Genomic DNA, 17,500 nt, shown 5'->3' with positions numbered 1-17,500 from the left:
TTATACATATACATATACCCATACCCATATCCACCCACCCACCCACCCATCCATCCACCTATCCATCCATCTAGTGGTATCACCGTTCCATAATAATAATGCTGATCAAAGTGACAAATTGGTTCCTTTTCTGGAAACACTATTTACATCAGTTAAAAAGCATTTTGAAAAACTTCTTCATGACTGAAAAATAGTGATGACTGCTCCTAAGGCAGTACACTGTGGATACTCATAGAAAAATTTTATGAAAATTGTTTACCGGGTTGCATTGTCTTTAATAAAACAGAGATAATGAGTAGAACCAAGACCTCAAGAGAAAGCATTATGAAGATTAGATAACCTGTTTTACATTTAGCAAAAATAATGATTTTTCTCTCTCCATTGTAACCTTTCAGCTTTGGAGGTTTTCTTACACAGCATCCTATCACATTTATGATCTTAAATTAGGGTAAGACAGATTTATTTTCCTGTTGACTAAAGCATTAGTAATGTTTAAGTTTATGCAATGCTTTTTTTTGAGAAACATTAAGTCATTTAAGAAAATAGATTTCAAACAGAGCTGTTATCTCTAGTGATATTCCCAAACATCTACTGGAGTGCTTCATTTTGTTTTCTGTTAAATGTATTAAACTCCATTTAAATTGTTTATCAGTCACTTGCAAACAGTCTTCATTGGGCTGGACCTAGCACTTTCCCAAGAATTCAGAACTAATGAACCGAAGGTTTTAGTAAGGACTTTTCACTTGCACTGATGATGTTACCTAGTTTGAGTAATGAAATGTCTGCAAGAAAACAGCCATGCTCAAAGAAGACCAAGAACCTCTCATATAAAATTTCTTAAATAAATAAAATAAATAAATGTAACTGGTTATGACCCGGTCTTCCTTAGAAAGGAAAAGCAAAGTTCTTCTGCCTCAATGCTCTCTAGCTCCCTCTCTGCCTCTGACGCAGAGCCCTTGTCTGAGCTTTCCTCAGCCCTCAGGAATGGCCCATGTTCCTCCCCAACTGTCTCATTGTCCGACTCTGCTACCAGTTCCAGAGGCCGCCGGTGGATCACAACATAACTGGGAAATGTCTACTAAATGTGTCATTGTACTTATATCTTGCTTGTGCGCTTCTTATAGACCCCTGTAGCATCTTTTATTTCCTTTATGGCTTCCTTGGGAATAATAATCCCAAAGTGTTTTGGATATCAAAAAATTCAGATACTAACAGTCAGTATTAGCATTACTGAAATATCATCGTGAACAGATATGCTCGCCAATAAAGAATGAACATGTGTTTGGGGGAGCATGCATCAACTGTCCTAAAAGTACAGGTTCTAAATTTCACGTAAGCACTGAATAATTAATTAGAAATGTGAATTAAGAAAACTATGTCATTCCATGATTTTTTTCCCCCATTGTAGCGTTTTTGTCAAAGAATACGAGCTACCACATAATATTCAACATATCTCCTGGTCACCTGTTGGACACAAATTGGTCAGTAATTAATACTGTGTCACAATAATGTTCCTTCTGGTTGAGTTTGATGTGCCTATGGTGTTTCTTCGGCCATCACTTATTTCTGTTTATCAAGTATGCTTAAGAATTTTATATGTTGACAATAACACTATTTGTAAACAGAGCTAGATGGTGTGTTAGAACTGTGGTTTAAAATAAAGTATATACTTCAGCATGGACCTATTATTATTTGTTCTAGGGGGACACAATTTTGTTTGTCTCAAGTTAGATATACCAAATACAGAAATCCAGAAGCTGGACTTCTGGATATGTTCTTGTAGATCCTCTCCATCTTCTCTCCATCTTCCCTCCATCTAACAGACCTTAAGTCGTGGTTCTTAAGTTAGTCCATCTAGACAAGGTCAAATGGGCTGCAAATAGTTTGGACTATGGTATCAGCTGATTGCCCTCAATAAGTAGAAACCATAACACAGCGTGAAATTTGACTAAGACTGTTCCTGTAAGAGAAACGAGAAAGAAAAAAATTGCAAAAAAATGTGCCTTCTACTCTTCCTATTGAATATTATTTTATTATTATTTATTTATTACAAAAATGTAAAATCACAGCTGCCAGTTCTTTAACTGGTGTTGGTCTTCACATACACCGAGTTCTTTATTACTTTAAATGTACGTATTGAGGCCCCAACTCTATTGGATGATGTAATTGTCATGTTAATTTTTTTCCCAGTTGTTTCATCTCATTTTTAATCCTCAAATTCCGCATTCAGCAATTCGTTTTTTTAATTCTTATGGCAAAAGCCCATATAAGGGTTCCAGTCTTTTTTTTTTAAGTCACTGTTATTTTTTTTCTCTGACCAAACTGATCGGCTTCACTATTTCTGCAAGTTCAATTAATTTTATGATCCAGTCTTTCGTTATAGGCATTTCATTGCTTTTCCAATTTTTGGCATACATCTGCCAGAGTGATGAATTCTAAAGTAGATAAGAGCAGGAGATAATACTTGTAAAATATGACTTCCTTACAGATTCAGAACTTAAGCCAGGGATTTCTTATCTAAGAGATTCCTTGTCTCATGCTCTCTGCATGTGTTGGATTACAACTTTATCAACCATGATAAGGTTTTTTTGTCATGATGTTTGAGGTGATAGGAGCTTAACATGTTTGGAAAGCCGAAGGCTTATTAAGTAATGTATTATTATGATATAACACACATACAAAGCACTGTTAATCTCATAGGAGACTGTTAGGTTATATTCAAGATACCAGCCTGTACCTCCCTACTTTTCATTGCATGATTCTCCAGAGATTCTTCTCTGTGGCCTGGAAAATAAAATTGGACCACTTTCCTTCTGCAAAGATAAATGTAAGGAATGATTTTGAAGTGAGCCCCATATTTAGCTGTGCTATATAGTATTTTGGGATTGCATAAATCATTTGTACCTTCTACAGTTAAAGAAATTGATTCTTTCCCTCCTTCTAGGTTTATGTTTACCAGAATAATATCTATTTCAAACAAGATCCCAGAGAAGCTGCTATTCAAATAACCACAAATGGTTACGGGAATGAAATATTTAATGGAATTCCTGATTGGGTTTACGAAGGTAAATTGCATTTTGAAAGCAGTGTTATGATTTAGGATGTTAAGACTTGAGCAATAAAGTGGTTTAGTAATGCCTCCAAACAAGAGTTAAAATGTGTTCTTTATAACTTACTGTTGTGTTAATATTTTCCACAAAGTCTACAGTTGCTCAACATCCTGTCTCTTCCATTTTTCATATTTTCCGATCATATCATTCTTCCTCTTTATGGCAAAAAACCCACCTTTGTCTCAAAATAGGTTTTCATCAGATGTAAAATTATTTATTATGCTTAGTTTAAGAGTCTCTTGTATCTTGTGTACCTGCATTATTAGGAGAAAGTTTGTTGTAGTTTTCTTTCTAAAAGACCATGCCAATGAAGAAGAATATAATAAAAAAGGCGCAGTTATGAACTAAATGCAAAATTGTATTAGAGCGATGAGGAGTAAATTCTGCAAACCTGGAGAAATCAGTGAAGTAGGTAGAAGAGCTCTACTAATTGCTTGTACTAATTTTTGGAAGGGTAGGGGAGATGATTTCTTTTTCATGGCTCCTTGCAAAAAATATCCTCTTGAGGCAAGACGTTCCCTAGACAATCCCATTATAGACATGGGGGAGCATTGATGGTATGAATGAAACGCACCACCATTCCTTCCTTCAAAGATAATCCCTGCTTGACTTCATGCCTTTTGAGTCTATGTAGGACCCTGGGTTGATCTTACCATGTGTTTTTAAACGTTAACATCAGTGGTGGGATGCTGCCAGTTTAACAACTGGTTCAGTGAGCGCATGCTTTGTGTGCACGTGGGCTTTGTGCCCGTGAGCAGCCCTGAAAATGGAGCATTTAGAAGCTCAGCCGCTTACCTTCTAAGTCAGCAATGGTAAATAAAACAGCTGGGGGGGGGGGAAATCAGCTGTGCCGCGTGATTGAGATGAGCTAGAAAGCAGAAAATAAAGGAGGGCAGGTAGGCGGGACCAGCTGATCATTGGAGCTACCAGTTTGCCCAAACCGGTCTGAACCAACTGAATACCATCACTGGTTAACATGTTAGATTACTGAACAAAGTAACTGTTTTAGGGATCAGCAAATAGTGGCCTTGGACCAAGCCTAATCTTGGACCAAGTGTTTCTAGGAATGGAGAGGCCTCCCTAGACACGAGGAAAGCTTAACTTGGTTGGGGTTTTTAAAATTTTCATAAAAATGAAAATTCATACTGTGTGTGTGTGTGTGTGTGTGTATCAAGATATTTTTGTTCCGTATTATATATTAGTTTGGAAAGTGTAAATTAAGTTTTGATCATGTATAAAACCAATGCATTTCTCCCCTTCTTCCCACCCCTCAACATCTGGGTGCAAAGGTGGTGGTAAGATGTGACATATTTAGTGAATTCATATCAATTCAACATGAAATTGGAGAGAGAGATGAAGAATTATGGCCTTACCTTCCTTCCCCAGAATATCTGACAATAAAGTTCAAAGTAAATAAATAACCCTTAGTGAAACTAGAATAAGATCTACACTTCCATCAACAAGGTACCTCATGGTGATTGCTATTCAGAATATTATTATTGGTCATTGAACTCATGAGAATGAATATGTGCATTATCTATGGCACTTGTAACACAACCATGAGCCGCAAACACTGAGAAGGAAAGAGAGATATTTGCCATTTATAGCCCTCTGGAAAGTATGATTATAACCAAGGCACTTTTGTGCTGTTTATTCCCCATGTGAGTATTAACTGGATGCATGCAAGCCTTCATTTCTGTGAAGTAGTTCAGTGAAATCATTTGATCCTGGTTTATTTGCATCTTTAGATCATTGTTCTCCTGGACTAGAAGGCAGGGGTAAAAAACAAAAAACATACACTTCTTGCCCTCAAATCTGTCCAACCATTCTAGGACAACTGTTAGGAATGTAAGCTAACGGTTGGGTCAGCAATATATAAGGCATGAGAGTAGTACTGTTTCTTTTAAGTACTGCTGTAATGGGATTGGTTGCTGTTACCTCAAGCAGCCATAAGATGGAGCCAGAATGACTGTTAGCTCTCTGTTTGTTAGATGCTGATCCGTGGATACTGCTTGTAGATGTATCGGGAGTTACTGTGAGTTTTGCTACTGTTAGAGACTTTGTGTGCTGAATTGATTATATGATACTGGACTGTGTTCAAAGGATAACTGACTGACTGAACCATGTGTAAATTGAACTCTGAATACCTCTATTTTCCACATAAGTAAAATACTATTACTTTTACTATTCGGTGTCCCTGTATGCTGGTTTGTGCGTGTTCTTCCACACCACTCTCATTACGCTTCTCTGCACACTTGTTCTCCTAACGGGGAGCCTTACCTAACAACAACTCTTAAGTTTTGGCTTTTGACCAGTTTTCCCACAAATGGGCTGATAGTTCTCTGCTATGATTTTCCTCCCCTCTCAGCAATTTCATAGTTACTTCTCTGCGATTCTGCTTTCTCTTCCTTGGTTACCCCAAAACTGACTGGTGTTCTGTCAGATTAATGATTTTACAGATATGGAGGTAGATGAAGATACTGGCATGGTTTTAAAGATAGCACTAAACCGTATAGTACGTTGTACAATTTTGCGAGCAGAACAACAATGTCCTTTAATCTGGGTTTTTTTTTAGAAGAAATGTTGGGGGCAAAATATGCTCTGTGGTGGTCAACAAATGGCAAGAACATAGCATACATAGAGTTCAATGATACTGAAATCCCAGTTATGGAATACACATTTTATGGTGAGAATCAATATCCTAGAAAAATAACTCTTCCATATCCAAAGGTAAATGTACTTTGTTTATTTATTTTTCTTTTAGCATTAAGCTCAGCTCTGTTGTAGATTTGAATGTTGAATAGCTATACCAAATGTAACCACTGACATTTTAAAAACCTTGCTAAGTAGTATAATTGAGAAGTTTTTGAAAGGGTGCCTTGAAGCCTAAGAGCCTCAGTCCTATAGCTTCCCCCACCCAAGATCACATGCCTGAAGTATGACAGCCAGCCAACAAATTGTAAAATGTGATTCCTGCTGGTTTTCTGCAGAAAATGAAATAAAATAGGTGTATTACCTTTGCAGTTATCTTCGCACCTATAAAACGTGACCCCTACCCAGTTCAGGAGAACAGGTTATTGACTTTCTGAGCGGTTTGGTGAACTGGCTGTTGGAAGAAATCATTAGGACAGAGAACCGGTTGTTAAATTATTTGAATCCAACCACTGCTCCTACCCCTCTGAAATGCAAACAGAATGGGAAGAGCTCCCTTTGGTGCTGTTATAATGTCATGAATCTCTGCTTGTAGCTTTTGGTGGGAAAAAACAAGTCTAAAATAAATAAACCTTTTAGGATAGTGTTGCTTTTGCCTATCCTAAATGGAAATCCAGCTTGTGTATCCTGTATTATTAAAATATAGTGGTAGCTTGGCACTCATCATTAATTGGTTCTGGAAGACATGATGAGTACCAAAAACAATGAGTACCAAATATGTTTTTCCCATCAGAAATATTATAGTGAGTCACAAGGCAGCCAACACCAATAAGTTCTAGCTTGTACATTGAGTACCAAACAAATGATGAGTACTGAGACAAATTTTCATGTCAAAATGTGTTTCAAAGCAGTTGAGTATCAAGATACCACTGTAACATTTTGAAAGACCTAATCAATTCCCTTCACATATAACTCATATTGAAAATACTTAGCAAACCTAGAAGGAAGGGCATAGAATCTGAAGTAGCAGATGTTAGACATCCTCTGTTACTTTTGAAGACAACAGGGCAGAAGACTTCTCCCATGGGATTATAATCTTTATATTATTTGCTCATTGTTTATAACTGGCTTGGTTAATGACTTGAGTCTACTGTGAATGTCTCAGAATAGATTTCTAGCTAAGACACATTCTCAACAGGATCCCAAATTGTCTGGAAATGGAAAAGCACCCTATTTGTGCCTGAAATGAATAAAATAACTTTATAGAACTTTACTTAGCTCTTTTATTTAAATATTGTAATTAAAGTCATTAAAATTTAGTTTAATCAATTTGTTCCTACTTTTCCTTGAAGGCTGGAGCTAAAAATCCAACTGTTAGAGTGTTGATTATAGATACGACAAATCCTAGTGATTTTGGACCAAAGGAAATACTTGCACCACCAGTCATAGCATCAAGGTAATGTTTTCTTAAATCCTCAGTTCCTGTTTTTCTTCCTAGAAGAATAGCGATTGTTTTCAGTAATTTGTCTTGGGAGTCTTTCCCCCTGAAATTTTCTTTCTGTGTTAAACTTACAATATAGCCTCTGGATCAAGGATTGCTATAAAGGAAAAGTTAAGGCATAATTCTCATTAATGATAGAAACCATTTCAGCTGCTTGCTTATAGCAATACAAGAGTGCTGACACTAAGGAGCCTGGCCCACTTGTTCAAAGAATTTGGGTGGTGCTTCAATAACCTTTAAATTTTCAACTTTTAAAATTCAGATATGGCATTAAACTGGCCTGTCATGTCTATTGTCAGCGTTCCAAGTAACACACCCATTGAAAGCAGAACTCCGAATCGGGTAGATTTCTCAAAGAACATGTTTATTAGATACTTCATATCAGCACAGCCGGTGAAAGCCAACTCTAAAAGTTCCCACGGTTTTCACCTAATTAAAAGAGTAAAAGTTTCCCCTCCCAGATGTCACCAGTCACATTATCCAATGAAAGTAACTGGCAGGCTGCTTGGTCACTCCTCTCCTCCTTTCACAGCCACCTGTTAAGATGACCTTGGTTCCCCCAGGAAAACTTTTTCTCTATCTATTCCCTTCCCCTTCTCATGGTTCATGGCAACTATGAGGCAGCAAAAGATGGCTTCAGCCAGGTTCACTTCAGAGTTGACACCTATATTATTAAACTGGTCTACCTATCATAGATATGTTATTAATGTAATAGTACGCTTCCTTCTTGTCTTTTCCCTGTATTCACTGACTCCCTTCTTTTTCCCTTTTTCTTTAGCGATCACTATGTCACTTGGATTACCTGGGTAACAGATGACAGAATCTGTGTGCAGTGGTTGAAAAGGATCCAGAACTTCTCCCTGTCAGCAATCTGTGACTACAATAACCACTCCAAAACTTGGGATTGCCCAGAGGTAGTATTTTCCCATCAAGCTAAGATTTAAAGCAAAAACACTATCAGCGAACAATTTGATAAAGGTTCATTCATAACTGGGCAGTTATTGTGCAAAAGGAAGGAGAAAACATTACTTCCGAATTAAGGTGTGATCCTAAGTTGTCTTATATGAATATCTGATCTCAGAAAAAATATTGCTAGGACCAATTAATGGTGAGAATAGGGAATTGGTTTTTACTCATCCCTCTTACAGCCTTTTCTCCTCCGTTTCATTTTGATCTTTGACTGAGGGTCTGCTGATCCTTAGTGGCCTAGTTTATAAACATATTAAGTCATTCATTATTGGCTACAAACTACAAAGAGTATGGTCATATCCAGTGGTGGGATCCTCCCGGTTTAACAACCGGTTCGGCAATCATGCAATTTGCCCGCACATGTGCAGTTTAAAGAAATCTTCACTTCCGGGTTTCTTCGGAAGGGTAGCACAGCAGATCTGCGTGGCAATCTGCTCTGCCACGCAAATCAGCTGAGAAGATAAAAGTAGGAAAATAGCGTGGGCGAGCGGGCGGCCCATCTGATCATCGGGGCAAACTGGTTCGCTCCTAGCTGATCATCAGAGCTACTGCTTCGTCCAAACCTATCCGAACCAGTAGATTCCCACCCCTGATTGCATCAAACTCAAATCAGCCATATTAAATCGTATCATGATATGTGAGTAAGTATTAGAGTTCAAGTTGCTGTATGGAAAACCTATAAGGCCAATATTTCATCTTACGATTGTCCCTCTGAAAAGTTGTGATTAGATAGAGAACCAAAATGATCAGCAACTTTGACCTGGAAGATCCAAAATGCAGTAAAAAATCGCATGCCTCAGCATGTTCTTACTGAAGGAAAGATGTGGCTAAAACCACTATTATCTTCTGTTTATAAAGTGCTTTTACCGTATCACTCTGCACACCAATGGTCAGTTAACAAGAGTGCCAACAGATGGGAGAACTCCATTAAGCTGTGTTTGCTGAAAAGATCTCAGGGGAATAAATTTCCATTTCATACTTTGTTTTCCGATTAAACCGGAAGTAATAAGGCGTAAATAATGTGAACTCTCTCATATACTAGGAGATAATAAAGCTGCAGTGGGCAAATAATGATAAGAAATACTTTTCTGCAAATCCAGAGAGGATTCTAAACGTCCTACTAAAAAAATCAGCAAATCAGCAAATATACCCAATAAATAAAAATTGAATACAAGTTTAAATAGTCAACTTGCTCAAGGCCACCATATCTGGGTTACAAATTCTGAATGACCACTCAATGGCAGCAAAGTTGGAGGTTTTTTGCTGCCATCTGATGCTCATCCAGATTCTTGCATCCTTGATAAACCATACTACTCTTTTTCAAGTTTCTAAACAAGCTTCTGAACAATCTTATAGAGTCCTACAAAAGTCTGTGTATCTATCATTTGAGTTTGAATTGAATAGAATATTTTATTTGGCTAAGAGTGATTAAACACACAAGGAATTTGTCTCTGGTACAGAAGCACACAATATACATGAAGTAACAGAATAACAACAGCAACAACAATAACAACAACAAGTGAGTGCAGCAAAATCACCAAACTGATTAAAAGCTAGACATGATCGAATTGCTAAATTAATCCACTGGTCATTATGTAAAAAGTACAATTTATCTGTATCCGAAAAGTCATGGGAACATAAAGTGGAAAAAGTTGTTGAAAATGAGGAAGTGAAGATCTTGTGGGACTTTCGAATACAGACAGATGATCATTTGGAACACAACACGCCAGATATCACGGTTGTCAAAAATCAAAGTGTACAATTTATTGATATCACTTTACCAGGAGATGCCAGAGTCAAAGAAAAAAATGGAAAAAAAATCACAAAATATCTTGACCTGGCCATCAAAAGTATGTGATTATGGATGAAACATGTAACAGTGGTACCCATTGTCATTGGGGCACTTGGTACCATGTTCAAGAATTTTACAAAATACATCAAGAAATTGCAGCTTCCTGCAATAACATCAGTAGAACTGCAAAAAACTGTGCTACTCGGAACATTGTATATTTTAAGAAGATATTTGGTCGATACATAGGATGCTGGCAACAACCTGTATCAACCATCAGCAGCAGTCAATGATATTTGGGATCCATTTTTAAATGTTCAATTGACTGCGTTTTATGTTTAATGAATAAAAGATATGATGATGATGATGATGATGATGATGATGATGATGATGATGATGATGATGATGATAAAAATAGGTGCCTTGGGTGCAGTCCCAAAACAACTGAGCACTATGTGAACACCATAGGCATTGACAAATTTGCTATCAGTCAATTGCAGAAGGCAGCTTTACTTGGAACTGCTTTCATCCTGCAACAATATCTATAACACCACGAAACATCCAGATTTGCCTATCTCAGGTCCTTGGTAAGGACTCAATGGGTAAATAAAAATGCCAAACCCAGACTGAACATCTGGCTGATTGTGCAATGATGATGAAGATGATGATTAATAATAATAATAGAGATAATAATAATAATAATAATAATAATAATAATAATAATAATAATAATAATAATAATACACCGCCCCGAGTCCCTTCCGGGAGAGGGGGCGGTCTATAAGCGCTAAGAAATAAATAAATAAATAAATAAATAAATAAATAATAATAATACCAATAAAATAATTATACCTATTTAAGGGGGAGTAAAGAAGATAATAATAAGAATAAATAATAATATTGTTACAGCCACATCACATAGGTAAATATAATAAATATTTTAATTGACGTTAAAGGAATCAATTTTGCAAAGCAATACTTCAAGGAAGAGGCATCCTAAAGTTTTGCTTTGAAAGCTTTGCTAAAATATTTGGACAGTGAATTGTTCAAATAGTTTTAGACTATTGTTGAATATCCTGGTTTTTATTAACATATGTTCAGGTGGTTACAAAGGGTTCCACGTAGATAACTAAAGATGCTATCCAATACCCATTGCTGTGCTGATACTATGATAGCATTAGAGGATGCTACACATCGTTATTGAGAAAGTAGCCTGTGTTTGAATAGGTCCTCATTTTCTCATGTTTCTGTCTGATTGAAAACACTATAGTATTAATACTGTATGTCAGATTTCTGTTTTGCATCCCAACCTTTTTGCTTTCTTTGATTTGACAGAACCGGCAACACGTAGAAGAGAGCCACACAGGATGGGCTGGTGGAGTATGGCTTCTATGCTCTTTCCATTTTTTTGGTGTTATCATAAGAATCATTTCATTCTTTATTGACTTTTTACCATGCATCTATAAGTTTCAGAGAAACTGAAAAAAGGCTATCCCTGTGAAACTGGAGGGGTGTAAGAATTCACTTCTGCTTTGCCTACCCGCCTTGCCTGGGGGAAGCCAGCTTCCTAGGCAAAGTGGGGAATCAAGCAGCTGAAAGTTTTGTGCCAAGGCTAAACTTATGGCAAGGGGGAGGGAAATCCCAGAGTGAGTGTTGACATTGTAAAACAGGAGACAAAACCAGAAGTGATTTTTGTAGTGCTCTGGCTTTGTGTCAGAGTTCAGTTCCGCTTTGCCTGGACAGTCCCACTACAGACTTGCACAGGTAAAACCTAGAAAAAAGGTTCCCATGAGTTCATAGAGACAGCTATGGGCTAGTCTGCCCATCTGTCAAAGCTTTCTACTAACCACAACGTGGTAGCAGTGTTCCAATATCTCAGGGGTTGACATAAAAAAGAGGGGGTCAACCTATTGTCCAAAGCATCCAGAGGCAGAACAAGAAGCAATGGATGGAAACTAATCAAGGAGAGACTCAACATAAAACTAAGGAGAAATTTCCTGACAGTGAGAACAATTAATCAATGGAACAACTCGCCTTCAGAAGTTGTGTGTACTCCATCACTGGAGGTTTTCAAGAAGAGATTGGATGTCCATTTGTCTGAAAGCAGAAATTTGGAATAGAAGACCTCCAGGTCCCTTCCAATTCTATTACTTTTGTTACTTCTGTAATTAATTATTTGGGTTTTGGTTTTTTTGGATTTTATAATATATACTGTGTTTCCCCGAAAATAAGACAGGGTCTTATATTCTTTTGACCACCCCCACCCCCGAAATAAGCACTTGACCTTATTTTCGGGGAGGTCTTATTATTTTTGAGGTGCAGGAGGTGGTGAGCATGGTCACCTCATGGCTGCTGCTGTGTTGCAATATTTTGGGGGGAGGTCTTATTTTTGGGGAAACAAGATATTTACTATATTTTGCATAATTTTCATTCACTTCTCAAAGATGTTAATTTCTGTTTCACCTACAGTTTATTATTGTTGTCTCTCAGTTCTTTGTTTCAGTACCCTATTTCACTTCAGATGACATGTCCTACTACAAAATTTTTAGCGACCAGAATGGCTATAAACACATTCACTACATCAAAGACTCAGTGGTAGGTCAACCAAAGAACCAATTTAAAGTTCACCTATGTTGCAAGAGATGTGCTGCGGAATAAAATACCCGACTTTCAATATGTTGTTTTTGTAGGAAAAGGCAATCCAGATCACCAGTGGTGAGTGGGAGGCCATATATATATATAGAGTAACAGATGATGCAATGTAAGTATCCCACCTGTGTGGTATGTTCGTTATGTTGCCTGTCAATGAAAATCATATGCAAGAATGCAAGAATGTTTTTTTCCATTAGCCTTGAAGCTGGACCCCATTTTTAAAGGACTTTGAGAGTCATTCCATATGATTGGTTATAACGGATTTCCCCTCAACAGCTATGACCTGGAAAGGCCTCAAAGTTAGATTTAGCCTACTGAAGGAAAATAATTTCCCCTCCCTCAACTTGTGCAGCCAGTCATAAATATTGGACATGACTAGAAGTGTCTAATAGCATCTTAATCAAGAATATAATCACTATTATGTATGTTGTATTACTATGCTCTGCATTATTCACTCATTTGGGCATAATAGCTGATTCCAATCTATTCAGAAGCCTAGATAGCAGTGATGGCTAACCTTTTTGTCATTGACTGCTGAAAGTGCAAGAGCATGTGGTAGCACGCACACAAGCACACACCCATAATGCAATGGCACGTGACTCCCCCCATGTTCCTCGTGCCCCCTTGTATGTGTGCGTGTCTCCCTCATGCACACCGCGCATGCGTGGCAGAGGCCCAAAAACCAGCTGGCTGGTGGGTGGCACGTGTGCATGCATGGTGGAGCTGAACTGGGGCGACGGCTCGTGTGCCCGCAGAGAGGGCTCTGCGTGCCACTTGTGTCACGTATGCCATAGGTTCGCCATCATGGTTATATGGCTTTACAAGCAAAGCATCTATAAAGAAGCAACAATCAAATTGTCTCACTTTTTAAGGGATAAAACCAGCCCCTTCTTCCTCCACTTAACATACTCATGGATTATTTCTTCTTCTTCTTCTTCTTCTTCTTCTTCTTCTTCTTCTTCTTCTTCTTCTTCTTCTTCTTCTTCTTCTTCTTCTTCTTCTTCTTCTTATTATTATTATTATTATTATTATTATTATTATTATTTACTTTATTCATTAAACATGAAACTCAGCCAACTGAACATTCAGAAAGGCATTACAAATACCATTGACTGGTGCTAATGGTTAATACGGGTTGCTGCCAGTGTCCTAGGTATCAACCAAGTACCTTCTTAAAATATAAGATGTTCTGAGTAGCACAGTTTTTTGCAGTTCCTCTGGTGTTATTGCAGGAAGCTGCAATTTGTTGATGTATCTTGTAAAATTCTTGGACATGGTGCCAAGTGCCCCGATGACAATGGGTTGCATGCTTCATCCATAGCCGTGTAGTTTCGATGGCCAGGTCCTGATATTTTATTATTATTATTATTATTATTATTATTATTATTATTATTATTATTATTATTATTATTATTATTATTATTATTATTATTATTCATTTCATTTCATTTCATTATTTTATTTTATTTTATTTTATTTTATTTTATTTTATTATTTTATTATCACCATCATCATCATTATTATTTACTTTGTTCATTAAACATGAAACTTACTCAACTGAACATTCAAAAACGCATCACAAAGACCATTGACTGGTGCTAATGGTTGATACGGATTGCTGCCAGCGTCCTAGGTATCAACCAAGTACCTTCTTAAGATGTGTGATGCTCCAAGTAGCACAGTTTTTTGCAGTTCTGCTGGTGTTATTGCAGGAAGCTACTATTTCTTGATGTGTTTTATAAAATTGTTGTTGTTGTTGTTGTTGCTATTATTATTATTATTATTATTATTATTATTATTATTATTATTATTATTATATTTTTTATTATTATTTGCAATCAGTTTTGGAGAAGGACTGGGAAGCTCACATATTGACCTAGTTAAAAACTAAAGCAGAGGGACCTCAGTTACTTTAAAGTTTAGTTTTAGCCTTGGCTTGCAATTTAACAGGGTATATAAATTCAGCTGATGTTGGCTTGTTCAGAAAACTGATAAATCAAGCCATGGTCTAGTGCAGTGATGGCGAACCTTTTTTGGCTCGCGTGCCACAAGTAGGGGGAGCGCAGGGGGGTCGAGTACGAGCGTGCCGCACCCATAATGCAACGCGCGACCCCCCCAGTGTGCATGCGCGCACAACGTGCGACCCCCCCCCCATTTTTACTTTTTTTTTGCCCTCCCCAGACTCCAGGGGTTTTATAGGAGCCTGGGGAGGGCGAAAAGAGCCTCCCCCGCCCCCCCGGAGGCTTCAGGGACCGTCCCTGAAGCCTTCGGAGCGCTTAAAACCGCCCTCCGAGCAAACTGGAAGTGACTTCCGGGTTGCTCGGAGGGTCGTTTTAAGCGCTCCGAAGGCATCAGGGAAGCCTCCGGATGGTCCCTGAAGCCTCCGGAACGCTTAAAACACCTGTCCGAGCAACGCGGAAGTCACTTCCAGTTTGCTTGGAGGGTAGTTTTAAGCGTTCCGAAGGCTTCAGGGACGGTCCCTGAAGCCTCCGGGGGGGCGGGGGAGGCTGTTTTCGCCCTCCCCAGGCTCCTATAAAGCCTCTGGAGCCTGGGGAAGGTGAAAAATAGCTTTTAAAAAGGTGAACTCAGCTGCCCTGACAAATGGCTCCGCGTGCCACTTGGGGCACGCGTGCCATAGGTTCGCCATCACGGGTCTAGTGCAATGTAAAAGCCTAAATTTGTCTCTGAATGAATACGAATTCAGAATATAGATATCTATGTTTGAGCATAGTCCCCAAACAATATAGCAACATTTATTTTTGAATAAGTATATATTGGATTGTTCAATAAAAAAATAACTTAATGAGCTGTACAATTATGTTCCTTAAAGAGAAACATGCACACCTGTATTACATTCAAAATTAACAGAATAACAGTTGGAAGGGACGTTAGAGGTCTTCTTTTAGTCTAATCCCCTGTTCAAGCGGGAAACTCCATAACATTTCAGACAAATCATTGTCCAATCTCTTCTTAAAAACCTCCAACGTTGAAGCACCCACAACTTCTGGAGGCAAGTCATTCCATTGATTATCAGTAATTGTTCTAACTGCCAGGAAATTTCTCCTTAGTTCTAGGTTGATTCTTACTTTGATCAATTCTATCCATTTCTTCTTGTCTTGCCTTCAGGTGTTTTGGAGAATAGGCGGCTCCCTGCCTTCTTTGTGGTAGCCACTCAAACACTGGAAGACTGCTATCATGTCACTCCTAATCCTTCTTTTCATTAAACCCAATTCCTGCAAATGTTCTTCATATATACTGGGGGAGAGAGAGATTTCCAAGCTCCCTTTTTTTGTAAACTCCGTAAAAAAAAATAGTGCATTTAGTTTCTTCCAGGGGTGGGCTGCTGCCGGTTTTACTACCGGTTCGCAGCCCATGCACAACCCACGCACACGCTGTTCAATGTAAATTGTTCTTTGTCCATGCGCAGAATAATTTATAGTGAACTGTGCATGTGCAGTCAGTAAAAACCAAAATGGCGGTGGCCCAACAGCGGCAAGTGAACCGTTTCGGGGGCGTGGCAGGCCTGGATTGCTGCCAGTTCTGCAACCCAGGCTTGAATTCCACTACCAGTTCGGCTGAACCGGGCCGAATCGGGAGCAACCCACCTCTGGTTTCTTCCTCTGTATCAGAGTCAAAAAACAAGATACAGGTTTCAAAGGGTTTTTAGAATTCCATTGTCCAGCATCCTAATAAAATATTTATAGCAAACTTATTTTCTGAATGTGGATCCTTGCATAGCCAAATGATACCTCCCACACAAAAATGATGAAGGCACAGCTTCAGGGAATCCTGTAGCAGGAGTGTCAAACTCATGTCGTCACGTGATGTATCGCAACTTTTCCATCCTTTGCTAAACCAGGGGTGGGCATGGCCAGCACATGATGCATTCGGCCCGCAGGTCACAAGTTTAACACACCTGCTGTAGAGGATTATGGAGATAGCCTTGATGAAGGGATTCAGCAGCTGTTAATTAAGCACCAGCCTTAGTCTGACAAGAAGAAAAGAGTAAGAAAGAAACTCAAGATTTCCCTGCCTTGATTCTCTTTGATATCAGTGGGAAAAGACCAAGAATCTCTATTAGGCTTTCAAAATTCTGTTATTACAGCCTTGTTCTTGCAGTGTCTGTTTCCTAGCCTAGCCTACTTCAAAGGATTGGCACACCCAAAGTTTTACAAGAAAACCAAAAGAATTGGGCAGGAAAATAAATCAAACCTCCCTTAGTAGGCATAAATGGGAAATACTTTGGGGAAAAATAAGAATCTAGAAAGAAAGGGAATTTCCTGGCTGGCTGGAACTGTTTATGTTGTTTGAGCATTTGCTTACAAATCTTCTTAATAAGCAACATTTTATAATTTCATCCCATAGTGAATGTATAATTTATTTGCTAATGGATGTTGCTTTCCAGATTTTATTCAAGCAATGAATTTGAAGGTTACCCAGGAAGAAGAAACATTTACAAGTAAGTTGCTATCAAAACCCTTGCTATAGTAACCTTACTATTAAGTGTAAAAAAGTAAAGAGTACTTCAGGTTAGTGAGTACAATTCACCAACCATCAAAATTATGTAGTTTCTTTGGCAAGGAATAATCACTCATATTTCTTATACATAAAGAGAATTAAGCTGGACCTAATATAATACTGTAATATTAGACAAAATGGAGGCCAGTACTCCAAATAAAGTAATTATATTTAATAAAAAAAACAGCTTTTAACATACTACCCATGTTTTCCTGCCTTATATTTTTTTGCCACCAAAAAAAGGCACCAGGTCTTATTTTTAGGGGGGGTTGTTCCACTGACTCAACTCACTTCCATGCGTCACTCCCG

General features: G+C 38.2%; 1 protein-coding gene across 1 annotated transcript in view; it reads left to right on the top strand.

The window, feature by feature from the left end:
• LOC309384161 (prolyl endopeptidase FAP-like) overlaps positions 1 to 17,500 on the top strand; it is a 65,164-nt gene that overhangs the window by 18,904 nt on the left and 28,760 nt on the right. Inside the window, exons 6-15 of the mRNA XM_081937367.1 lie at positions 396 to 448; positions 1,409 to 1,481; positions 2,945 to 3,065; positions 5,686 to 5,840; positions 7,115 to 7,218; positions 8,042 to 8,177; positions 11,357 to 11,401; positions 12,512 to 12,616; positions 12,712 to 12,782; positions 17,079 to 17,132. Coding sequence (XP_081793493.1) covers positions 396 to 448; positions 1,409 to 1,481; positions 2,945 to 3,065; positions 5,686 to 5,840; positions 7,115 to 7,218; positions 8,042 to 8,177; positions 11,357 to 11,401; positions 12,512 to 12,616; positions 12,712 to 12,782; positions 17,079 to 17,132 — 917 coding nt within the window. The remainder of the gene's footprint in view (positions 1 to 395; positions 449 to 1,408; positions 1,482 to 2,944; positions 3,066 to 5,685; positions 5,841 to 7,114; positions 7,219 to 8,041; positions 8,178 to 11,356; positions 11,402 to 12,511; positions 12,617 to 12,711; positions 12,783 to 17,078; positions 17,133 to 17,500) is intronic.

Source organism: Natrix helvetica (genome assembly GCF_964273705.1).
Source record: "Natrix helvetica genome assembly, chromosome: 1".
NCBI lineage: Eukaryota > Metazoa > Chordata > Lepidosauria > Squamata > Natricidae > Natrix > Natrix helvetica.
Note: the sequence above shows the minus strand (reverse complement) of the source record. Positions and strands in the feature narration are given on the sequence as shown.